The sequence below is a fragment of the Mustela erminea genome, chromosome 10 (genome assembly GCF_009829155.1).
Source record: "Mustela erminea isolate mMusErm1 chromosome 10, mMusErm1.Pri, whole genome shotgun sequence".
Taxonomy (NCBI): domain Eukaryota; kingdom Metazoa; phylum Chordata; class Mammalia; order Carnivora; family Mustelidae; genus Mustela; species Mustela erminea.
In genome coordinates, this window is record NC_045623.1 from 97857251 (window position 1) to 97883390 (window position 26140).

At 51.9% G+C, this 26140-nt stretch overlaps 1 protein-coding gene across 1 annotated transcript in view; it reads right to left on the reverse strand.

The window, feature by feature from the left end:
- Positions 1–26140, reverse strand: part of PADI1 (peptidyl arginine deiminase 1) — a 40731-nt gene that overhangs the window by 5889 nt on the left and 8702 nt on the right. The window contains exons 2-13 of the mRNA XM_032302662.1: positions 15580–15760; positions 14344–14416; positions 13658–13719; positions 12218–12335; positions 11976–12101; positions 10224–10396; positions 9968–10071; positions 8868–8991; positions 8362–8469; positions 6872–7023; positions 1765–1909; positions 898–991 (exon numbers count right to left, since the gene is read on the reverse strand). Of these exons, the coding sequence (XP_032158553.1) occupies positions 898–991; positions 1765–1909; positions 6872–7023; positions 8362–8469; positions 8868–8991; positions 9968–10071; positions 10224–10396; positions 11976–12101; positions 12218–12335; positions 13658–13719; positions 14344–14416; positions 15580–15760 (1460 nt within the window). The remainder of the gene's footprint in view (positions 1–897; positions 992–1764; positions 1910–6871; positions 7024–8361; positions 8470–8867; positions 8992–9967; positions 10072–10223; positions 10397–11975; positions 12102–12217; positions 12336–13657; positions 13720–14343; positions 14417–15579; positions 15761–26140) is intronic.

Sequence of the window (26140 nt, forward strand, 5' to 3'; positions counted from 1 at the left end):
TGTCAGACCCAGGAGACCCTACAGGGCCCAGGCTCTGACTGCAAGTGCGTGTCCCGGGGATGGAGCACAGCCTCCTGGGAAAGAGACTTCTGGCTCAGTGCTGTGTCATTAAGGTGCAGCTACCATTACTGAACACCCATCATGCTCTGGCACCCTCTTAAATTTACGATTAATCTTTAAAACAATGCTAGAGGGGTTAATTATCACCCCCAACTCAGAGCACAGGAAACTGAGGCACCGAGCGGTTTGGAACATAAGCTTGATCTCCCAGCCCAGGATTTGAACCCAGGTCCTGAAGCTCTGCCACACCCCTTCCAGTACTCCATTTCTCAGGTGGGAACACTGAGAAATGTGTTGGTGGGAAGGGGGAGGTGCTCAAGGGGGCCCAGCCAGATCCTTGGACAGTCTGTCAACTCCCAGAGGCAGGTCTGCAGAGTGGCCCTGACCATGCACCTGGCTTCTTCCCCAATCCCCCACTCTTGAGCGAGCCCCAAGCCCTGCCTCATCCTGGGGATAGCCCTCAGCCAGGCACTCCTCCCTGAGCCTCCCAGGAAAGGGATAAGGGGGAGGATGCAAGATCAGCAGGGCACACATTGTTTCCGGTGGCTTTCCTCTCCTGGGGTGTGGCCAGGAGCCACCCACTCTTACTGCGGAGGTCACCCCCTGTGTGTGCCTCGGACAGTCCACTGGCCTGTTGGCTTCCCTGCCTCGGCCCAGTAAAGGGAGGACTGACAGCCCTGCTCCCAGGGGAGGGTGTCAGAAGAATTAGTGATGTCCAGCTCTAAGCGGAGGGATCGGAGCAAGGCAAAGGCATAGCCACGAGAAGCATCCCCGCTGCCCAGGGCTGGCAGTGAGAGGGCAGGATCCGCGCAAGGGGACTGGGTCGTTGGCGCTCACCATCAAACTGGGCGGCCTCCCCGTACCCCTCCTCTTTCTTCTCTTGGAACAGTCTGAGGCAAGCGCTAGGGCTCGCCAGGAGCAGCCGGAAACCCTAGCACAGAGGGAGGAAGAATGTCTCAGTGGATGGGGTCCCCCTAGGTGCAGGAGACTCCAAACTCACCAGACCATGCAGGGGTGCCACCTACCAGCCACAAAGAACTCTCAGCAAGTCCCCTAATCCTCCAAGCTGGTTCACATCCCCAAGCCTTTGTCCAAGACATTCTCTGCCTGGATGCCCTTGGCGACCAGGGAACTCAGCCGCTGGCCACTGGTCAGCCTCCCTCCCAGGCTGCTCGCTCTCTGAGCAAGGGGCCCTCTCTGCAAGGCGGTGGAGCTGAGCGGTTAAGAGGCTGGTCCCAAGTCCCCTGTCTGGGTTTGAATCTTACCCTACCAGTAATTGCCCTTCTGAACCTCAGTTTTCCCATCCATAAAATGGGGACAATGATAATACTACCCACCTTATGGAATTGCTGGAAGATTAGATGACTTAAAACACACACACATCATAGGTGCTCACTAAACGTTACCAGTTATCATTATCAGTGTCATCCCTGGGTCTAGGCTGAGAGGTCTGGATCAGAGCAAATACCCAACAAGTACGAGAATGAGTGTATGAGTGGTGGAGCCAACCAGCACCCTCCTGATCTGAGCTTGACCTCCTCCAGGAAGCCCCCCAGATGAACACCATCTTGTTCCCAAGGTGCCCTGACTCTGAGCTCCCTAAGGACATAGGCAGTGAGCTGGTTCCAAGCAGCTTTGCCCTATCCTTTCCCATCAGGTTGGGGAGGGGGAGGGGTGGCTCAGGCAGGAGGAGAGGGGACCTACCTTTCGGTCAGAGGTGGGCACAAAGCTCAGGAACTCATCCACGTGGCCCACGGAGAGCCAATCAGAGTAGAGCTCCACGGGTGCCTGCACCTGCTGGGCCTGGAGGAAGTCCCGGACCACCTTGGCCATCCGCCTCCCACCGGACCTGGCCCAGGAGGGAAAAAGTGGGGTCATTTCATGCCTACCATCCGCCGGATCCCTGCAGGCACTCTCTGAGCCTCCCACCTCTGTCCAGGCCTCATGATGTCTCTCTGAACGGGTCTCCTTTCGTCCCCACTTCCTGGCTCCGGCTCCCAGGGGCTCCCCAGAACCCCCTGTCCATCCTGACCGTCATCCCAGAGGCTCCAGCCCTCCCATACACAAAGCATCCTCCCCGAGGCCAGGAAGGCCCTGCCAGCCCCTCCCCACTAAACAGAGTCAAACAAGAGAGCTCCACCTGCCAAAGGGAACTAAAGACCCTGACCTCATATCACACGACTCGGAGAGGCTGACTCTTTACCTAAGGTGCCCAGCCTCAGGTTCCAAAGACAACCAGGAGCTGGCCAGCCCCTCCCCCCGACCCAGTGTTTCCGGAAGCGTGAGGTCTGGACCAGCTGAGAGTCAGACTCTGGTGGGGGCAGCTGCCTGTTTCAACAGAGAGCTCCTGGGCCCTGACCTCCTCCACATCTCAGAGTCTTGAAGAACGTGGCGCATCCAAGGATGTGGGATCTGCATTCCAACAAGCCCCTCGGCTGACTCATGCGCCAGAGAACCACTGCCCTGGTCACCTTGTGCTCAACACGGACTGTCTAGCAGTTCCTGAAATGAGCTCTGGGCAGTTTCACACCACCCTTTACTAGCAGAGGGAGGGGCTGAGGTGGCCCCAAACCAGGGAGCAGGTCTTGGGAGCTGGAGTCCCAGGGCTGTGGGAGGAGACATTACCAAAATCTGCCTGGGCCTGAGGGGATTTCCATACTGCCTCGAGCACGGCCATGTCCCCATTTCACAGATGGGGAAGCTGAGACCTAGCAAGGTCAAGGGAGGACTTGTCCAAAGTCAGAGCCATGTCTGATATACTCTGGGCTCTCTCCACCTTTCCCTAGCACAGGTAACCACGTGCAAACACACGCATATAGAGAGAGAGACATTTTTTAATATGTTATATGTTTTAATATATTAATATTTTTTAATATGGCTTTGCTTGCCTGGCTTAAGGACCTATCATGGACAAGCTCCCCAGCCTACATCGAATCTGGTGCTTCTCCCTTAAGCAGAACACAATCCAGCCCTCCCCTCTCCTCTTCTGCCACCATCTGGCCCACACACCTCCCTCATCTGAATAATTCTGGTGGCAGGGGCTCCTGGGCCACTCAGTGGGGTAAACCTCTGCCTTCAGCTCAGGTCATGATCCAGGAGTCCTGGGATGGGACCCCCCCTGCTCAGTGGGAGGTCTGCCTCTCACTTTGCCCCTTCCCCTACTCTCTCTCTCAAATAAATAAAATCTTAAAAAAGAAAGAGAGAGAGAGAGAAAGTGAGGGAAGGCAGAAAGAAGAAAGGAAGAAAGAGAGAAAGAATTCCGGTGGCTTGCTTCTTTCCCTGGTCTCTCCGCTTTCACCCTTGCTCCCCTGCAGTCTAACCAGATGAAGGATCCCTCCATCCTCCAGACAAAATCCTCCCACCACCCCCGTCTCCCTCGTTGTACATGCAAAGTCCTCACGATGACCCGCACGGCCCCTACCAATCCCGACAACTTCCCGCCTTCCACTCTCCTCTTCATCTGCTCGGTTCTGGCCACGCTGGCCTCCTGCTGCCCCTTGAACATACCAGGTACAGGCACAGTCCTGTCTCAGGACCTTTGCACATGCCGTTCTGGGCCAGGAATTACTGCCCGCCTCCCCTCTCCCCATGGCTCGCTTCCATCTTCAGACTTAACTCAAATATCATCTTCTTTCTCTATGAGGACTTTGAAAATTACAACAGTCCCTCAATCCCCTTCCAGATTTACTTTTCTTTGGCACTATTTGATGTACTTTCTATCTCATGTATTGCCTGGCATCCCAGCAGAACATAAGCTCCAGAAGGGCTGGGATTTTGTCCACATTCACTTCTGGGGTCCCAGCACCTCTTATGTACTAGATGCTCAAAAACTAAAAATTGTTTGTAAATGGTATGCTTTTGAACAACTGTGTGATAGTCCATGGTCTCTATCACTCAAATATGTCATAGACTCGACAAGCAGTGACAAATGACAACACTGATTTGATCTGGGGGATAGGATTGTGGAAAATATTTTTCTTGTATTTCTGTTATTTTAAGATAGTGCTGCTGATTTAAAAGACTTCCTAAACAGAGTGAGATAATGGAGAAGAGCGAGACTCTGGAACCTGCTCCTGAGCAGAAAGTGGCAGGAATGAAGAACACGAGGTTGCGGCAAGGGCCCCGTCAGCCCAAGCCAGCCTGGGGAGCGTCAGACCTGCTCTGCGCGTCACATCAAAGCCACCACCAGGGGGCAGAATTGCTCAAAGATGATTTTAAATATGTGGCGCAGGGGTGGAGAAACCAGAGCATGGACAGGACACTTACTGAGCACCTAGTGTGTGCCTGCTTGAGGCTCCTAGTACTAAGTATCTTGCTTTCTTAAAAAAAGAGTTTATTTATTTATTCGACAGACAGAGATAACAAGTAGGCAGAGAGGCAGGCAGAGAGAGAGGAAGGGAAGCAGGGTCCCTGCCAAGCAGAGAGCCAGATGTGGGGCTCCATCCCAGGACCCCGGGACCATGACCTGAGCTGAAGACAGAGGCTTTAACCCACTGAGCCACCCAGGTGCCCGCTAAGTATCTTGCTTACTGTCCACGATTCCCCTATGCTGTATGTACAAATAACGTGCAGTCATGATCTGAACTCTGCCCCGCTACGCTCTCTGACCTCATCCCCGATGGAGCCCCTCCTTACTCACTCAGCTCCAGCTCATGGGTCTCCTTGCTGCTCCTCTAATGTCTCCGACACACTCCTGCCTCAGGGCCTTTGCACTGACCATTTCCACTCCCTCACACGTTTTCCTCCCAAATACCCACATCTTTCCTCCAGGGCTTTGTTTAAATGTCAGTTTCTCCGCAGGGTGCACTTTACCTAACATTCTCCCTGCTAGAATGAATGTAGGTTGTCTGTTTGTTCACTACTGAGGTCCAAAAGAAGCGAAGACAGGAACACAGGACAGCAGCCTGAGTGTTGAATTTTAGTCTGGGGCCCAAGGAGGAGATCTGGATTCTATCCATACTGCTAACTTACTGTGTGATCCTAGGTAGTAGGTGTCCCTCTCTGAGTCTCAGGGACCCCTTCTGTTTACCAAGGAGCTTGTTTCTGGTTATCTACACAATAGTCAGTGGACTGGGTCTCAGCTGCACTGGGGATCCTCACCTCCCTATCCCCAGTCCTTGCTCTGAGCCTGGGAGCTTCCAAAATATTTCTTTTATTCAGGACCACAGACCTGGCAAATGGGAAGTTTCAATAAATATTTATGGAATCAGCAAATGAATGCATGAATGAGTGCATTCCGTTCCCCTTTCTGAGTCTCAGCTTCATCATCTATGAATTGGGGATAATAATCATCATAACCTCATAGGGCTGTTCTAAGAATTAATTGAGGTAATGGGTAAACCATTATGTTCGTGGCACATAGTAGTTGATTAATAACTTTTGTCCAATGAGTTCCAACCTGCTTCATAGCAGACCCACTGCTGGGGACCCAGCTAAACAATACCGAAACATCCAGAAGACAGTTAACACGGATTCTGTATCCCCACTAGTGCGGATGATATAGCTAGCACAAAGATTTTTAATAGACCCATTTCACAGACAGGGAACTAAGGCATGGAGTAGAAAATAATTTGTTCCTTTTCTAATGTATCTGTTGCACACTGATAAATCCCTAGTATCAGCCATGCCTGGCACATAGTAGGCATGAAATAAATAGCTTCAAATGAGTTAACTGAGCACCTACTATGCGTCAGGGACTATAGTAAGTGCTGCTTAGGTGGTTTATCCCAAAACGTGTGACTATTATATGGCAGAAGTAGGACTCGAACCCAAGCCCATCTGTGCCCCAAAGCCTGTGCTCCTTCCTCCTGGCTCCCTCCCTAAAGCCCAGGACTACCTGGAGGCTTCACGGTCCTTCCGCCTCCAGGGCTGTGGGCGGGATCCGGTCCCAGAGTAGTGTCTGAGCGTGAGTCACCAGCAAGGTGAGCACTCCTCCCTCTAGGCAACCTCAGCCCCGGGCACCCAGCTTGGGCACCCGGCTACGTGCTTGGGGTTAGTGCCAGGAAAGCTCACCTTACCAGATCCATAGCCCTGAGACTGCCAGGGTCACCACCTAAGGCTGGGTGACCTTCCTGTGACTGCCTGGCTGCAGTCAGGCCGTGGGGTTTTCACCGGGTTTCCAGGCCACCCACACACACAAAGGAGAAGGTGGCCTCCAGTGCCCGTGGTGGGCTTAATGTCCAGGCCGGAAGCCAAGGACCCCACCAGGATCCCGGGACAGCGCACCCCACTCTTCGGCCAGCAGAATTTAGCAGACACTGTCACCTGTCTCAGCAGGTGACCCCTATAAACCTTATTTATCACCTGATGACAGCTGTCCAGGGTGGGACCCACAAGGTCACCTCTGCCACTCTGGTGTCCTGGCCAGCCACTTGTTCATTGGCAACCACCTTGGTGACCCCTGGGCCCTTTAAGCTGTTGCTAGAACAATAGCCATTTTGACCTTCTGGGAGAGGGCACCAGGTCCATCTCCCGCCTCTGGGCCAGATGGTGCATCACCTCTCCAACAATTTCCGTGTTTCAAAAGAAGCTGGAAATCTGGCAGCTCCCCCTATATACGAGTTGGTGACTAATGAAGCTCATGAAATACTCGGCAGGCCCCAAGACCGTGGGTCGCTAGTTTGTGAGTTTTCTCCAACGAGAAATGAGCTTTTAAATTGAAGATTCTAGGATTTCGAGTCTTTGACTTCAGGACCGCATGCAGGAATAAAGACCACTTCTCAGACTGGGGACCCATGTTTGGGGTGAGGGAGCCGGAGTGTGCGTCCTGTGGGGGTCCCCACGCCCTCCCACCTCCCGCCCAGCCTCTCACTTGGGGAAGCTGCTGCCGATGAGGATCCGGCCCAGGGGATATTCCTTGCCGCCCACTGTCACGGGGGGGCTGACGTCCAGGTTGCCGAAGGAGTCAAGGCTGGAGGCGCCAGCGAACAGGATCTCCCGGGTTACGTATCCGAAGTCAGGACCCTAGGGGAGGACCAGCAAGTCCCCCCACCCCAGAAGGAGGGGTCAGTTAGGACAAGAAGTGACAACTCTTGGGTGAGGGGGTGGAGGTGCGCGATTAAAGTCCAAGTCTGCAACAGGACAATAATGAGAAAAATCCCCAAATGTTGGGAAATCAGGCAATACCCTTCTGAAGACTCCTTAGGTCAAAGAAGAAATCCAAGTGGAAACTAGACAATATTTTGAAGTGTAAGGTAATCAGCATGCAGCCCACCAGAACTTGGGCGTTCATGAGGCTGCAGCTAGGAGCGGCTGTAGCTCTGAACACACATATCAGGAAGAGAGAGGGTTGGAAAATCCTGCTTCCATTTCCAGCTAGGAAAAGAACAGCAAATTAGACGCAGAACAAGTGGAAGGGAGGCCAGAGTAAAGACAGGGGCAGAGACAAGCGGGGACCGCCCCAGCAGGGTCAGGCCCGGGCTTTGGGGCAGGCCCTTGGTTGATGCGGAACTCACCCTGTGGGGCTCACTGTTGCCTGTGCTGGGACTGGGTCCCGGCCCCGGCCCCTCCAGGCTGCGGTAAACACCCTGCTCCACGTGACCAGGAGCTCCCGGACTTCCCCCTCCCAGCCCCCACCTGGACAGAGGGACAGTCCCTGCGCGGGGGTGTGGGAGCCGGGAACCAGGCAGAGATGGTGAGCTGTAGGGCTCAGGCCCACCTCCAAAGGCAGTTCAGCCTAGCGGTAGGGCTGTAGAGACAGTCGCTCTGGTTTGGCCTCTTGGTACCACTAGCTGCATGGCCTAGGGTAAGTTACTTAACCTCGCTGAGCCTCTGGAAAGAGGGACTGAGCACAGAACTGTGGATTTGAGGAGTGACCCTGTGACCCGAGGGCCGGGTGCCTGGAATGCAGTGCACGGTTGCTGGGGCTGTTCTCGTCCCCATCCTGGGCACGAGAGGCAGCATGGGGCCTGGCCTGCAGCAGGGGCTCGGAAAACATTTGTTGCCTTAAAAGAGGCCCCACCTCGTAAAAGCAAGAGTGGTGAGGGCTCGCTAACTTAGGTGCACTCCCCCACAAGGCAGTCTGGTCTCCCCAAGGCTGGCCCCACTGTTGACTCCCATCCACATGGGGGAGAAGGGCTCCCCAGGAGGACTTGACTGGCCTGCCCTTCCCAGAATGGGGGGTTAATTTGCATGCTGTTTGCATGTCATTTGCATGTTCTGGCCCAATCTCCCCCCCCCACTGACTCCCCATTTCTCCACCATTTGTGTCCTTTAGCTCCCCCTAAAGGACAAGGGCCAGGACCAGCAACGTCCTATAGGAGGAGCCCCCCAAGGACCTCCACTTGGCCCTTTGCCACATACCAGGATCCGCTTATAGGGGAAATGCTTCAGACCTCTGTTTCGGGGAGAGTCGAAGACCACTGGGAAGGACTTGTGAGGGGCCTCGGTGTAGCCAAACTCCATCTCGTCCTAGGAGGGGAGAAGAGATCTTCGTGGTGTCCCCAGCTGTGATTTTCTGAACGGGGTGATCCCCTCATCCCTGGGCCAAGGCGGGGCCACAGATGCTTCCTAAGACCTGGAGGTGCCTGGGTCAGGGGTACAGGTGAGGCCTCTGGGAGGCCACTGGGAGAGGACTCTGTCTGGGACCCGAGCACGTGGGGGAAACAGGAGAGACTGGCGTGATGGGGCAGCGGGAGTGTGTTCCCCTAAGCTGCCGGCGCCTCGCTCCCCATCCCGACCGAGTCCTGGCTTTTCTCGGGACACCAAGGCTGCTTAGGAACCTGTGCGGGCCCCATTTCCCAAAGTCGGGGTAAAGGACGGGGATCCAGGAGTCCCAGGCCACCCCTCCCCCCGGCTCCTGCGCCCACCTGGATCCAGCGGTCATTTCGATTTTCAATCTGAGGGCAGACGATCAGCTTGCAGTTGGTTTTCAACGCTAGGTCCGACATGTCTTCCAGAAATTTCTTATTTGGGCCATGAGAGTCTACCACACTGCAAAACATAGGGAGAGAGGAACGTAATAGTGACCTCTGACTGGGGCCTTGGTGCCGTCTGCGCTGGGCCCCATGTGGCCCCTGGGTCGAGGGGTTCAAACACATCCCTGCCCTAGAGAAGACAGAGACAGATAATGTCCCCAGATCATAGGGGACGTTATCTGTCCCTGCAAGGTCAGGAGCAAGGTATGGAACCCTAAGGCAGGGCACCTAGGCTAGCAGGGGCAGCTGTGGAGAAGGCGGCCTGGAGACTGGGGAAGGTGGCAGGGAGGGGCAGACAGCCCCATCCGCTCCCGCTCCTCCGGCCCACACAAAGGCATCAGGGTGGGGTTAGTGAGCAAATGGAAAGAAAGAATTCCCTTCCGAACAAGTGCAGAGCAAACCCAGTTCTCCACACCTTCCCGGCCTTTTGACTTAGGTTCCAAGTCCGCGGTGGGTCTGTCCGCTGCTCTGATCTCTGACACACGAGCCTGGAGTGGCCTTGCCAATCAAGGCTCCCCTGTCCATCACGGCGCCTGCCAAGGATTCTGGGAGACGGCAGAAGGACTAGGGTCCCAGGCTGGGCTGGGGCTCACAGCGGGTGCAAGAGGCAGGGTGGGCTCCCGTGTTCTGGGCAGGCCTAGCAGCTTGTCCACACCAGAGCGAGGCTAGGTCTCCTGTGACCACCAGCTGCCTAAACAGAGCCTAGCCTTGCTGCCCAGACTGGATCTGAGCTGTCCCACCGGCAGGACACGGGAGAGGCAGGAACACCGACACTGGAGCCAGTGACCTCAGCCGGGGCCTTCGCTGCTCAGAACAAGATGGGGCTGACAGACCCAAGCCAGCCTGGTGCTCTCCCCTGCCTAGCCTGCACCCACGGGTGACCTTCAGGCATCTGTCCACTGAGTGAGGGCCCAACGCTGGACCCAGCACTCCGATCCTATCTCTATCAGTCCAGAGACGGTGGGGTTCCTGCGGGAGGAGTGAGGCCTCACCTGCACGCATACAGCTCCAGGGGGGGCTGGGTGTTGGGGGTCATGATCCAGGGGGCCATGCGGAAGGCCACGGTGTCTGTGAAGAGGGGCACCTCAGGCAGGGTCTGGGGGGGGAGATGAGGACTAAATGGGCCCTGCAGGAAGCCCCATCAGGCCCCAAGGCCCCCACAGCCCCCCAGCCTGCCCAGCCCCGGAGATTCCCAACGGGTTCCCCCACACCCTCAGCCGCCACGCCAGCCCCCACCACTGTACATACCCCCGTGTCCACCAGGCTGACACTAAGGGAGACCAGCCCCAAGAAATCAGCGTCAGGGAACGTGAGTCCCTCCACAAAGAAGCTGATTTTCCGCTCTCCCTGCTGCCGCTCAACTTCGTAGGACAGGCGCTGAGGCCCCAGCACCTGCTTGTAGTGCTCGAGGGAACGCCCGCCTAGGGGAAACCAGAGGCAGGGGCCAGTGCTGGGACGACGGACGGGAGGGAAGAAACCAGAGGCCAGGGATCCAGGGCAGAGCCACCTTCGTGTTAGCTCTCCTGGGACTCTCCTCGAGCCTTGCCACGTGCAAGCTGTGTGACCCTGGCTCAGTGACTCAGCCTCTCTGAGCCTCAATTCCTCATCTGTAAAAGTGGGCCAACGGTATCTCATGAGGTCAGTGTAAAGCTTTATATCAGATCAAGAGATAAAAGCCGCTGGCATAATAGGTGAAAAATACTCAAACGGCCATCAACCGATGAATGGATAAACAAACGGTAGCGCGTCCATATAATGGAACCTTTTTCACCCATCAGAAGGAATGAGGGGCTGATGCGTGCTACAGTGCGCACGAACCCTGCAAATAGTATGCGAGCTGAAAGAAGCCAGACACAGAAGGCCACATATTGCATGATTCTATTTGCAGGGAAGTATCCGAACCAGGTAAATCCATAGGGACAGAAAGCCAGAAAGCAGATTATGGGTTGCCTAGGACTGGCGGTGGGGGCAGAGGGGAATGGGGAGTGGCCACTGATGGGTACGGGGCTTTATGTGGGGGTGAGGAAACGATCTTGCAACTAGATAGAGGTGGTGGTCACACAGCAGCAAGGACCTACTAAGTGCCAGGGAACTGTCCACTTTCAAATGGTTAATTTCCTATTATGTGAATTTCACCTCAATTTCTTTTTTTGAAAGCGCCTAGCCTGTAGTGGTTTGGCACTGCCCCCTTCCGTCCTCGCCTGAGGCTTGTCTGGGAAAGGTCACCCTGGCATGTTCTTATTCGCAGTGGGGAAAGGTTATCTGTTCACTTATTGAGATTTTGTTTATGTTCTGGTGTCCCAGTAAGCGTTTCCAAGCAGGGCCCTCAGCCTAAACTTCGACCATGGGTGCACAAGGAGGAAGGTTCTGGCTCCTGCCAGGTTCAGGTGGCCAGGACAAGTTCTGGGTCAGTCTGAACAGAAGGAGGTAAGGGGGGAAGAAACAAAAGAGCAGGAGAAGCCTCTTGCTACTTATAAAAATAAGTGAAGGCAGCTGAGGGTTAAGGATGGGTATATTTTTTTTAAGCCACAGATTTTGATTAATAAAAATCTCTGGCAGAACAGCCAGGTTCCAAGGGCCGGCCCGGGCCTCAGCTTTGCTAGTTCCCGCTCCCACCTCACCCAGCCTGCGCAGAGCTGGGATGTTTCAAGAGCTCGCCCCGTGCTGCCTGACCAGGGAGTGGCGTGGACAGTGGAAAGAGAAGGGGTTGGGCAGTTGAGAGACCTGGGTCCCAATGCCTGCTCCTCCACCCCTTGGTTATATGACTTAGAGACCCTGGATTCCTGCCCCTGAGCCTCAGTGGTCTCCTCTATAAAATGGGACTCATTTTCGAACCCCCTTCTTAGGTAATATGCTGTGAGCTGCTGGGGTGGCTGTTGGTCAGAGGTAGAGGGAGGTATAGAAGATGCTGCAGGGGAGAGGGGATGTGTATAAGAGAAGAGTTTGGGAAGCAGAGTACAAGCAGAGCAGGGAGGACAACAGCCCCAGCAGGCCACTCACCCCTAGCACAGAAGACCCCCACTCGTTTGGAATCCGAGAAGGGCACATTCAGGACCAGCTTGTGGTTGTCGAAGAGCCTGTCTGGACCATCACAGCTCAGCACCATGGGGGACATGTCCTGTAGGTCTGGAGAGAATGGCGCCCTTGAGACAACTCTCCCTGCACCTTCCTCCCACCTCCCCCAGCCTGCACTGCCCCACACCACTGCCCTGGATGTCCCCACACACCCTTCTATCACACACCGTCCAGTGATGCCAGCTGGCTGTTGGTAAGGTCAGGCCCTCTGGATGTGATACTGTCCCGGTCACAGTTCACCAACAGGACGGCCCCATAGCCCTCAGGGCCCCAGCGCCAGGTTTTCTGTGGCAAAACAAGAAGGTTTGGGGTCAGTGGGACCCAGAGAGCTGGGGGAAGGGGATCTGGAGTTGGCTAGGGCTATTTTGTTAACATGGAGACTTCGGTTTTCTGGCTTTACTTCAGGATTTAAAGAAGAATCATAGATTTGGGGGCTGGAGTTCCAGGTCTTTAGACCCAGAGCCACCCCACCCTTGTGCAGTGAACAACCTATGCAACCATACATGGTGGCCACACCCAGCCATGGCACTGGAGGAGGAAGGGTGGTGTCACTCCCTCAGGAGGAAGGCTGTTTCAGAAACGACCTTCACCAGCCCACTGAACTTTGGCCCTACCTAGGGGATAGAGGCTGCCTTTCTCCCAACTCTCTGGGTCCCAGCATCTACCCTCAGTCTACAGGTCCTGCAAGGAGGTCTAAGCCAAGGTGGGAAAGATGGCTGGAGATCAGATTGCAGCTCTCCCTTATACACCTTCACTTAATCCCTACCAGACCCTACAAGTCAGGGCTCACTTGCCTCATTTCACAGAAGAGGAAAGGAAGGCTCTGGAAAATGGAAAGGAAGGCTCTGGAAAGGAAGGCCTCAGTCCCCTAGCTGGGATTCAACTAGTTGGGAGACCTGGGGGACTCCACAGGGTCACTGCTAGCCTATATGACATACCTGTCCACCTTTCTTGGTAAATGCTGCCCTATGCCAGGATGCAAGACATGACTTGTATCATAGCCCCACTCACTACCTTAGCCAAGCAACCTTGTGCAGTGAACAACCTGTACAACCACCCATGGCTGCCTTAACCCCCTCTTGTCCTCAAAGCCTGTCCTTGGGGCCCATGCTTTCTCTCCAGGATCTCTCCCTACAAATTACACCTTCTACCCCCTCCAGGATGGTTTCCAGATACTTCTATATGGAATCCCCATAATGTCTCGGGACCACCCCACCCTCCTCCTCACTTTTTAGGATCCAACTGAGGCTGTCCACCCAGCCTCCTCTATCAGAAGCCTTGCCTTCTCCCAGCCTTCAGTCAGTCCCTCGGCAACCTTTTATGAAGCACTTATCATGTTTCAGGTTCAAATACAGCTAAGGAAAGAAAAGATGTGTCAAGCAAAAGAACCAATTCTAATCCCTAAGTGGTGCAAGATAGGCTCAAAGAGAGCTCACACAGGAGTCACGCAGCACAGTGATCACACGGTGCAAGTTACGCCCACCTGGGCCAACCTGGCAGCCTCCAGATGGGTTCCCTACATGATCAGATCCCACAGACCCTGGGATCCATCACCCCTGGTTTTGTGTGTCAACTCTGCCAGCCCAGGGTAGCCAGGAGAGCGTCACCTTGTCGCCGTGGCTCCTCTTCACCTTGCCCGTGCGATGCGTGTCAACATCGAGGGAGATGTCTGTAAAAGAGTGGAGAGGGGCACCAGAGGCTCACGCATCCCGCCTCCATGCCCATGAGGTCTAGGCCGAGGCAAGCTTTGCCCATGAGACCCAGGAAGACCTGTTCTGGGGACCACACCAAGCACCTGGGAGGCCGTGTGGCCACCCCCTGAAGTTCTGGATGTTGGAGGGACCCAGACTCTGGGACTCTTGAATTCATTGCTGGTCTATGCTTACTGAATTGCTAGCTCTTGGTGGCCCTGCCTCTGGCCATTGGGAATGAGGCCTGAGGCTGTCAGTGCTGGATCCGCAGTTCTCAGGACCAGCAGCCAGGGCTCTGGTGGAAGGTGGCTCACGGCTCCCTGAATCTTAGCGAGGAATCCTGAGTTCCAGTGGTGTAACAGGTGGCCTCCGGAGGAAGGAGGCCTAGGGTGGGTCTAGCTGTGGGCATGGACAGTTTCTAGATTCTGGTGGCCCTGAGTACTGCTGAGTCTCCATCCCCGAGTGAGCTAAAGGTCTCTGAAGAAGCTCCTGGAGGTTGAGGAAGAGGGCCTAGGCCTGGGAGTCAGGGGGCAACTAACACCCTCCAGAGGGCAACAGAGAGGGGCGGGGGGACATCCCGGGAGCCAGGAGCCGGTACTTACCGACGCCGGTGAGATAGAGCAGGCTGTGGCCTAGGGCCCCATCCTGATGCTGCCCGAAGTAGTACACCTTCACCTGCGGGGACATTGTTAGCCCTAAATGAGCACAGTCACCCTTCAGAGATGGCAGGGGCAGGGGGCGTGGTGGGGGACACCCTAACAGTCCCGCTTTGAGGCTCCCCAGAGTCTCCCCACTGCCTAAGGGCCAAGATGCCCAGGCTCCTGGCTTGGGCTCAGATCTGCCTTCCCCAGCTCGAGAGGCTGTGGATACCTCCCGGGCTGCAGGGATGGGCTGAGGAGCAAGGAGGGCTGAGGAGGGTGGGGCAGGTCCCGGGGGGGAGCCGCTGGACCCTCAGGAATCCATGGAGATGTCAGAGAGGAAGAATGAGGGGAGGGACGGCAGACGCCATCGACATGAGCCAGCGACTCAGCCCATGTGTCTTCTCTTCCTTCATCTGTAAAATGGGAGCAGTGGCCACACGCTCCCGCACCCCCCACTCCCCAAAAGAGCCAGAGGTCACAGAGCTTTTCCCGGGGTCCAGATCCCATGCCAAGTGCTCTACCCAGGTCATCTCAGTGAGATCCCAAGATGGCCCCAGGAGACTGAGCCCATTCCTAATGAGGCCACTCCCAGCCCTTCCTGCAGGCTTGTAAGCAGAGGGAGTAGGATTTGAACCCATGGCAGGTTCCAGGACTCCTGCTCTCAACAGCTACACAGTCTCTGCCTTTTGGGGAGAAAGGGCCATGGCAGTGAACCAGTGGGCCACTGTGTGTGTGGAGGGTTCCTGGGGGTAAGTGATGAGGGGCTGCCCATGAAAGCAAAGCCTTTCCCTTCCTTGGATATGGGGACAGGGGCACATCTGGGTGGGCACCTGTGTCTCCGTGCATGCGCATATGTATATGCCCGGGCTGTTACTCGAGTCCTTCCTGCTACGGAGCATATTTTGGGGTCTGTGTGTAGGGTGAACACAGGTATTCATGTGAGGGTGCCTGTGAATGGCAGGGGCGAGTAGGCAGGCTGTTTTTATGAGCATATCCATTCGTGCGTGTATGGGTGACGTTGTTGCCATGGGGGGGGCGTGCATGTCTGGGGTGTCTGTGGCATTGAGATGTGCTGCACAGAGGCAGATGTCTAAGTCTTGTGGGGTTTGGTGGAGTAAGGGTGATGTGTGAATGGGGTTATACTTGGGTGGGGGGGTGGGGAACACGGCCCCTGACTGTGGAGACGTGGCCTCTTACCTTGAGATCATTTAAGTCCTTACTGGCCGCGTCCACAGATATGGTCACCTCCACACTGACGTCCAGGGGCCAGCGGGACTTGCCTGTGGGCCCCGTCACCCGACCTGGGTCGTAGACCACGAAGACCTCCACTCCGGGGCTCCCAGAGACGCCGAAGGTCTCGGCCCCCTTGGGCACATCACTGACAGAAAGGAGAGAGGTGAGTTTCCAGGGAGCTCAGGAGAGAGACCACAGCTGGGTAGCGCGCTCAGGTCACCAAGCTATACAAACAGCACCCCCTAAGAGCTGGACGGGGGAGTGGCAGGGGAACTGCCACTGGCCAGGAGACCAGCCCGACCGGGCACCAGGCAGCCTGGGCTCCAACCCAGCTCTGTACTGATTCCCATGGGACCCACCCTGGGCACCTCATCTTGTCCTCTGGCCTCGGTCTCCCCATCTGTAACATGGGGCTTTGCTCTAGTGGCAGGGCCCTTTTGGCGGACCTCCTGTGGAACCCAGGACCTAAGACAGACACAAGCGAGCAGGACATGGGCCCAAACCATGGCACTTAATACCCCCGCCCAAGAGCGATCCCCGAGGCTCCAGAGAGCAGAGACAGAAAACCCCGGCACAACCTCCTACCCCCACCCCAAAGCTTCCCGTGCCCATACTTCCAAATTCTCCAACCCAAGAGGAAACGCGCGGGGTCATCTGCCTCTCACCAACCCCCAACCACTACCTGATGGCTGGGCAGCCTCCTCACTGGTCTCCCTGGACCCACCTGTGCCCCCCTCCAGTCTCTTCCGCACACGACACACTTAGGCAGATTGTGTATTCCTTTGCCCCAAAGCAGTGGTTCCTGTCACACTCAGTAACAGGTAAAGTCCTCACAGTGGCTTACAAGGCCCCAGTAATCTGCCCCCTGCCACCTCCCTGACCTCTCCTCCCCACGATGCTCCCCTCGCCCACTCTACTCCTGCCACACTGAGCTTCCTGCTGTTCTATGAAGCTGCCAATCTGTCCTAGCTCAGGGCCTTTGCACTGGCTGTTCCCTCGGCATAGAATGCTCTTCCCCCAGGTGTCCACAAGGCTCATTCCTTTACCCTCTTCAAGGCTCTGCTTAAATGTCACCTTCTCTCTCTCTCTCTCTCTCTCTCTCTAAGTATGGGTTTCTCTCCCCTCCAGTATTTTTTTTTTAAGATTTTATTTATTTGACAGAGAGAGACAGGGAGAGAGGGAACACAAGCAGGGGGAGTGGGAGAGGGAGAAGTTGGCTCCTGCCAAGCATGGACCCCGATGCGGGGCTTGATTCCAGGGCCCTGGGATCATGACCTGAACCAAAGGCAGACACTTAATGACTGAGTCATCCAGCTGCCCTTCTCAGTGAGCCCCCATCACTCCACTGAGTGCTGCACCTTGCCCCCTTCCTCTACCCCTCTTCCCTATCCCTCTCACTCTGCTCTGACCCTACGCTCCGCAGGTGGAGCTCATACCCTAGAGGGGTATGTCGCACCACAGAACTACCGGTCAGTGCTTCTCCCTCCCCTGCATGTCAGGGCTCTCCCCTGCCCTTCCCGGGGACAGAGCCATCAGCCACTAAAGGTCACGTCCACTTACTAGACATCCACCTGACTGCAAAGATCCAGAGCCAGAGGGGTCCTTTAATGTATCCTCCTGCCTCTATCCTTTCCCGGATCCCTGAGAACCCACCCAGATATTAAACCCTCCAGAGAAACCAGACCCACCCCCCCAACATGGTTACCGGTGCCCATCAAACTGCCTCCCATGACAATGGTGACAGAGATCATGATTACAACAACCCCAAGTCCTACTCAGCGCTTGGCCTTCTGATGCTCAGCAAGTAGTTTTCACTCCTCACTTCACAGATGTGGCTGGGGTGGAGAAGGGCCCTGGGGCCCTGCAGGCTGCTGGCAAGACCCACCCGCGCCAGCCCACACTCGTGGCCCCGTGGTACCTTCAGGAAGCCCCATCCTACATGCCCTCTGTCCTTGTCTAATCAGTTACCATAGAAACCCAAGTACCCCAGACACTCGTCCTCTAATCGGACCCCATCTCCCATCCACCCCACTCCCGGACGATCCCACACCCCAGACCTGTGCGGTGGCCTCAGCCACATCCCGGAGTGTGTCCTTGACCTTCATACTGCCATAGAAACCTGTTTCCCACAGCAGGCAGGGGACCCCCTGCAGCTCTCTCAATGGTGTCCATTCCCCCCTCACTTCCCCTAACCCCAGGCCCAGAGGTGGGAAGGAGTCCCCCTCCTCCCGGCCACTACCACATCACTGTCACTCTGCCCTCATTCCTGAAGGGGGCCGGCTCCTGCCACCATCTCCAGCACTGCAGCCCCATGGGTGATGGGGTGCAGACCCCAGACTTTGTCATTACCAAGATCTACACCGCCCACACACTCCCCTCTCAGCGGTCCAGCGATACCACCTGCCAACCTGCCGGCTCAGTCCTCTAACATGCCAACCCCATTGAGCCCCCAGCACCACCGGGACCAGCAACCCCTGAAGTAGAGACATCGTTATCCCTTCTCTGCAGCCCCGGCCTTCCTGATCTCTCTTCCCTTCACAGGGTCAGAGTCCCTAGCCCACCTCGAGGTCACTCCCTAGCACCTCTCCACTCCTCTGCACACCTTCCCCTCCATCAGACCCTCTAAGCACCGCCCCAGCCTCCAGGGAGTCCCTCCCTCCCCACTCTGCAGGTGCACCTCCCCGCCCCACCCCCACCAGCTGACCACATTCCACCCAGATTCATTGCCACTGCCCACAGCCTGACAACATTTCTAGGGGCTGGAGAGTCCAGGAGGGAGGGGATAGTGTATCTGGCCCTTTGTGGCTCCATCTCCTGGGCACTGGGGACAGGTCTTTGGTCTAAAGAAGGGCTCCAACTCGGAGTACTGGGTCCAGGCTTTGGGGTCTGGGCTGTGCGTTCTGATGAGGAACTGGTGTGCAGCATCAGAATGAACCGGGGACAGGACTGGGCAGCCCTGAATTTCTGCCTCTGTTTCTTGCCTATGGCCCATCGGCCTGAGGTAGAGAGGTGGTGGGAGGTGACAGCTCGGACACCCACACCTTTGTCTCTTCCACTCCTTTCCTTTACAGGAAAATAGCTCAGGAGTTGGCGCACTGGCTGCCCAGTCCTGGCTCCCCGTTGTCCCTGTAACCTGTCATCAGTCAGGCTCGCCTCCCGCCATGCCACTGAAACTGCTCCGGTGCCAGATCCAGAGAGAGGTCCCTTCTCTTCTTCCTCTAGAGAGCCGCTAGGGGCATCTGACCCTCAAACACTTTCCGCTTGGCTTCTGGGGCACACGGCTCTCCTCTCCTCCACCTGACTTCTCCTTCGCTGCTCTGTCCTCCTAACTGAAGCGTACCCCAGGCAGCAGCGGGCTGCCCCCCAAACCGCCAGCAGCTCTAGTACACTGTATGTTACTCTTCTTTATAAAATTACTCGGAAATCCCATAAATCCCTTTGATTCTTACAGAATGCCTCTCAAAACCACAGCCCAACCATGCTGGCCATTCAACCACAACTCCGCAAATGCAGTTGCCTCCCAACCTGCTCTTTCTTTCCCCAATAAATTCATTGTCATGAAATTTGATACGTGACATAAATGCAGATGAATATTTTCATTTGCGTTCAAGAATAAAATGAAGGCGGAGCCGTGGAGATAAGCCTCACTCTATCGGTGAACAACCTCTTTGCTGAGCCAGTGAATGCTAGACAAACACCTCCCTCCTTCTTGTGCTAATCACAACGTAACACGCTTTTAAATTTAACCTGCGTTAATCCCCTTTTCTTCATCAGTAAAACTGTAAGTGGAGCTCTGATTTGTAGACTTTGCCAATTTCCATGGCCTAGAGACTTCCACCAATGGCCAATATCAAGTTACCAATGCAACATCTTTGAACTCAAGAGTTGCACAAAGAAACGCACAATGGCACCCCCTACCTCACTATTTCTACCAGACAGAGGTAAATGATCACAGAGCATAAATCTCGGTAGAGTTTAACAAAATAGTAAGGAAGTGGAGATAATTTTGTTTATCACCTTTGTTTTAAATATAACTTATTTACTTGTAAGCATATAGAATTTAATTTTAAATACTGTCATGGAGGGATACCTGGGTGACACAGTCAGCTGAGCGACCAACTCTTGGTTTTGGTTTAGGTCATGATCTCAAGATCAGGAGATTGAGCCCTCCATAGGACTCTACACTCAGTGTGGAGTCTGCATGAGACTCTCTCCCCTTTTCCCCGTCCCCTTACATGTGTGTGTGCACATGCGTGTACTCTCTCTCTCTCTCTCTTCTCTCTTTCTCTCAAAAATAAATGAATGAATATTTTTTAAAGATTTTATTTATTTATTTGACAGACAGAGATCACAAGTAGGCAGAGAGGCAGGCAGAGAGAGAGGAGGAAGCAGGCTCCCTGCTAAGCAGAGAGCCCAATGCGGGGCTCGATCCCAGGACCCGGGGATTATGACCTGAGCCGAAGGCAGAGGTTTCCACCGAGCCACCCAGGGGCCCCAATGGATGAATATTTTTAAAATTAAAAAAAATAAATAAATACTATCATGGCTGTGTTTGCCAACAGGCTCATAAACCTCCTAAAAAATGGACAATCAGGTCCGCTTGGGGAAGGACCCTCCTGTACTGCTAAAAATGGGTACTATTCCCCTCTCTCCCAGGCTTCCCCAGAGGAAGTCACAGCCTTTATCCAGGTGACTATACACTGGGGAAAAGGAAATGATCAGACTTTTCCAGCTTTATTGGACACTGGCTCTGAACTGAGGCTAATTCCAGGAGATGCACATGTCATGGCCACCTGCCAGTCAGAGTAGAGGTTTTCAGTGGTCAGGTGGCCAATGGGTTTAGCTCAGGTCTAGCTCCCATTCTGTGATTTTTCCCCCTCCATTCCAGAATGCATAGTTGGAACAGAACTCAGCAACTGGCAGGGTCACCTCATAGGCACTCCTGTGAGGATGTCCCAGCTGGCTCCAGCCCACCCGGCCCCAGGGCTTAGTGCTCAGTCCTATTGTCTGGTGACATTCACCACCTTGATGATCTCCACCTGCCATGATGATATACATAGAACCTCTACTTTTCATCTTCAGACCCTTATAGCTAATTGCTCTTTGAACATCTCCCTTGGATGTCTAACAGGCACTTTAAATGTAACATGTCCATATAGAATCATAAAGGAAACAATCCAACAAGAAGATATAACAATTGTAAATATTTATGCACCCAGCATGGGAGCACCCAAATACATAAAGCAGCTAATAACAAACATAAAGGAAGTAATTGATAGTAATACAATGATTGTAGGGAACTTCAACAACCCAATTATATCAATGGATAGATCATCCAAACAGGAAATCAACAAGGAAACAGTGGCTTTGAATGACACACTGGACTAGATGGAAATAACAGATAGATTCAACATTCCACCCTAAGACAGCAGACTATATGTTCTTTTCAAGTGCACACAGAACATTCTCCAGAAGAGATCACATATTAGGCCACAAAACAAGTCTCAAAAAATTCAAAAATACTTAAGTCATACCATGCAACTTTTCTGACTATAACACTATGAAATTAGAATTCAACCACAAGAAAAAATCTGGAACGTACACAAATACATGGAAGCTAAATAACATGCTACTCTAAACAATGAATGTTTCAATTAATGAAACAAGAAATCAAAGAGGAAATTTAAAAGAACATGGAGACAAATGAAAATGAAATGGTCCAAAATCTTTGGGATGCAGCAAAAGCTATTCTAAGAGGGCAGTTTATGCCAATACAGTCCAAGCACAAGAAGAAAGAAAATCTCAAACAACCTAATCTCACACCTAAAGAAGCTAGAAAAAGAACAACAAACAAAACTCAAAACCAGTATAAGGAAGGAAAAGGATAAAGATTAGAGCAGAAATAAATGAAATAAAAACAAACAAATAAACAAACAAAACAAATAGAACAGATCAATGAAACCAGGAGCTGGCTCTTTAAAAAGATCAACAAAATTGATATACCTCTAGCCAGACTCTGAGAGAGAGAGAGAGAGAGAGATAGGGAAAGAGAGGATGCAAATAAACAAAATCAGAAATGAAAGAGGAGAAACAACAACAGACCCAATAGAAATACAAAGAATTGTAAGAGAATAATATGAAAAATTACATGCCAACAAATTGGGCAACCTAGAAGAAATTTATAAATTCCTAGAAACATATACCTACCAAAACTGAACCAGAAAGAAATAGAAAACTTGAACAGACTGATTACCAGCAATAAAATTGAATCAGTAATCAAAAAACTCCCAACAAAGAAAAGTCCAGGACCAGATGACTTCACAGGTGATTTCTACCAAATGTTTAAAGAAGAGTTAATACCTATTCTTCTCAAACTGTTCCAAAAAACAGAAGAGGAAAGCTTCCAAATTCATTTTATGAGGCCAGCATTATCATGATATCAAAACCAGATAAAGACACCAAAAAGAGAGAGAACGAACTACAGGCCAATAGCTATCATAAACACAGATGCAAAAATCCTCAACAAAATATTAGCAAACTGAATCTAACAATCTATTTTAAAAAATCATGCACTGCGATCAAGTGGCATTTATTCCTGAAATACAAGGGTGGTTTAATATTCACAAATCAATCATCATGATATATCACATCAACAAGAGGAAGAATAAAACCATATGATCATTTCAGTAGATGCAGAAAAAGCATTCAACAAAGTACAACATCCCTCTATAATAAAAATCCTCAACAAAGTAGGTTCAGAGGGAACACACCTCAACATAATAAAGGCCTTAAATAAAAACAACACATCATATTGAATGGTAAAAAACTGAGAGCTCTTCCTCTAAGATCAGAAACAAGATACAGATGTCCACTTTCGTGACTTTATTCAACATAGTCCTGGAAGTCACAGCCACAGCAATCAGACAAGAAAAAGAAGTAAAAGGCACCCAAATTGGTAAGGAAGAAATAAAACTCTCACTATTTGCAGATCACATGATACTATATATAGAAAACCCTAAAGAAACTACTAGAACTGATATGTGAATTCAGTATCACAGGAAATGAATTGTATCCCAGGATACAAAATCAATGTACAGAAATCTGTTGCAGTTCTATATACCAAAAGAAAGAAAAATTAAGAAAATAATCCCATTTACAATTGCACCATAAATAATAAATTATCTGGGAATAAACTTAACCAAGGTGGTGAAAGAGTTGTATGCTGAAAACTATAAAACATGAAAGAAATAAAAAATGACACAAACAGAAAGATGTTCCATGCTCATGGATTAGAACAACAAATATTGTTAAAATGCCCATACTACCCAAAGCAGTCTACAGATTTAATGCAAACGCTATCAAATACCAACAGCATTTTTCATAGAACTATAACAAAGAATCCTAAAATTTGTATGGACTACAACAGACAAGGAAAAGCCAAAGCAATCTTGAAAAAGAAGAACAAAACTAGAGATATCGTAATTTCAGATATCAGGATATGCTACCAACCTACAGTAATCGAAACAGGATGCTCCTGGCTCAAAAATAGATACATAGACCAATGGAAAAGAGTAGAAAACACAGGAATAAACCCACAATTATACGGTCAACTAATCTTCAACAAAGGAGGCAAGAATATCCATTGTGAAAAAGTCTCTTCAACAAATGGTATTGGGAAAACAGGACAGCTACGTGTAAAAGAATGTAACCGGACAACTTGTACCATATACAAAAATAAACTCAAAATGAATTAAGGACCTAAATGTGAGACCTGAAACCATAAAAAGTTCTCACATTTAGGTCCTTAATTAATTTTGAGACTATAGGCAGTAATCTCTCTGACATCCACCGTAGCAACATTTTTCTAGATATGTCTCTTGAGGCAAGGGAAACAGAAGCAAAAGTGAATTATGGGGACTACATCAAAATAGAAAGTGTCTGCACAGTGAAGGAACCAATCAACAGAACTAAAAGGCAATCTACGGGATGGGAGAAGATATTTGCAAGTGACATGTCCAATAAAGGGTTAATATCCAAAATATATAAAACAAAAAACAAATTTTAAAAAGTGGGAAGAAGACATGAACAGACATTTCTCCAAAGAAGACATCCAGATGGCCAACAGACACATGAAAAGGTGTTCAACATCACTCGTCATCAGGGAAATGCAAATCAGAACCACAATGAGACATCACCTCACACCTGTCAGAATGGCTAAAACCCAAAACCCAAGAAACAAGTGTCAGCGAAGATGTAGAGAAAAAGGAATCTTCACGCACTGTTGGTGGGAATGCAAACTGGTGCAGCCACTCTGGAAAACAGTACAGAGGATCCTCAAAATATTAACAATAGAACTACCCTATGACCCAATAATTCCCCTACTGAGTGTTTACCCAAGCCACACAAAAACACTAAATTGAAAAGATACATGCATCCCTAAGTTTACTGCAGCTTACCAACAACAGCCAAATTATGGAAGCAGCCCAAGTGTCCATTGATAGATAAATGTATAAAAAAGATGTGTTTTATATATATATAGTGTGTGTGTGTGTGTATATATATGTATATATATGTATATGTATATATATATGTATATGTATATATATGTATATATGTATATATACGTATATATACATATATACATATATATGTATGTATGTATATATGTATATATATGTATATGTATACATATACATATATATACATACACACACTAATGAGTACACTTCCATGGTGAGCACTGGTTAATGTATAGAATTGTTGAATCACTATATTGTGTACCTGAAACCAGTGTAACACTGTATGTTAACTATACTGGAATAATTTTTTTAAAAGAAGTTCTACTCTAAAAACAATAATGTAAATAAATAAATAAATAAATAAATAAATTTATAGTGTCCAAAATCAAACTCCTACCTCCCCACCCCTGCCCCGTCCAGACCTGCCCAAGACCTTCCCCTGCCTCTCCATCCTCGGGTTCACCCTGGGATCCCCTCCCTCCCTTGCACCCAGGAACCAGCAAACCCTAAGGACTCCACCTTCCTGTCATGCCCAGGGCAGACACTCTTACCTCGCCAATAGCTAACACCCCAGAGCAGATTACCAATCACTTTCACATGAATTTTTACAAGCAGCTGGTCTCCTGCCTCCTCTCCTGTTGCCCTCAGTCTGTTCTGGACCTATCTGCAAAAGGGTCCTCTTTATTTAAAAAAAAAAAAAAAAACCCTCTGATGTCCCTCCTGCTTGTAACCCTTCCACAGAGTCAAACTGGCTTCCAGACCATGTGGCTTCCCTTTCCCCCTTTTCCCAGACTCAGCTCCTTGCTCTCCCTCTAGCACGCTCATCTCACTCCTACCTCAGGCCCTTTGCACCTGCAGTTCTTGCTCAGGATGTTCAACTCACAGATATCTGCTGGGTCCTTACCCCTCATTTCCTTCTCAGAAAAGTCTTCCCTGCCCAATTCAGGACAGTGTGATAAGAAGACACCATGAATACCACACTCTCTTACCCCATGAGCCAGCTTCATGTCACCTGACATATTCTGCTTATTTTGACATATTTGCTTATTGCCTGTCCCCCCTGTTTCTCCCTCTAGAATGCAGGCATTTTTTTCCACTTTACTCCCTAAACCTACTGTCATCTGAGCGCCCAGCTCAGTGTCTGGCACAGACCAGGAGGACAGTAAAACTTTGTGTTACGGATGAGGACAGGGAAACCCAGAAACCCAGGACTGCCCAGCTGGCAGGTGGCCCTGCTGGACTTGAATCCAACCTGCCCAGCCCCAGAGTCTTTCCCCACACATCCCAAAAGCAAGCAGGCATGAGCCCCAGCTGGTGGCAGAAAGGTTCCCAGCTCCTGGGAGACATCTGCCCTGCCCCAGCCAGGGACTGGCTATCACTCAGCCCAGAGACATCGCCAGACACAGCCCTTTCAAGGAGAGTGGGGTTCTATGAAGCCAATCCCCAGCTTTGGGCAGAAGTTGACATTTCCAAGTCACAGCCCTGGCATGCAACTCCCTATTCGGGGTAAGAAATAATAGGAACAGTAATAACAGTGGTAAAAGAAGAGGGGGAAGAGCAGGAACAGATGCTCTGGGGCTGTCCAGCCCTTCCAAGCCCAGCGCTGCTGCCTCTGGGATGCTGGGAGTCCGCTCCCGGCTTCTTTCTACCTGGCAGGTGCCAGGACAGTCCCTCCAAGGCCGGGCCTCCGGGAGAGGTGATGACGTGCATGAGGACCACGATGGGCCGGGCTGACCCCCCGGGCCGCTGCTTCCATGCCGGTCTCTCCTGCCCTCTGGCCCCCACGGCCTTCCCCGTTCCATCACGCCGACCCAGGTGGTTTCCCTTGGGCTGCCTCTCGGGGTAGAAAAGGTGCAAAAGAGCCAAGGCTCTCCCAAGCAGGAGCTTTGCAGACTGGGGAGGAGAGGAAGGGGCCGCTGCTTCCCGCTGGTGCCCACGCTTGGCAGGTTATGCCCAATAGGCCCTCACCATCTCAGAGCCTCCTTCGCTTCGTGTCCTCTCCTAGA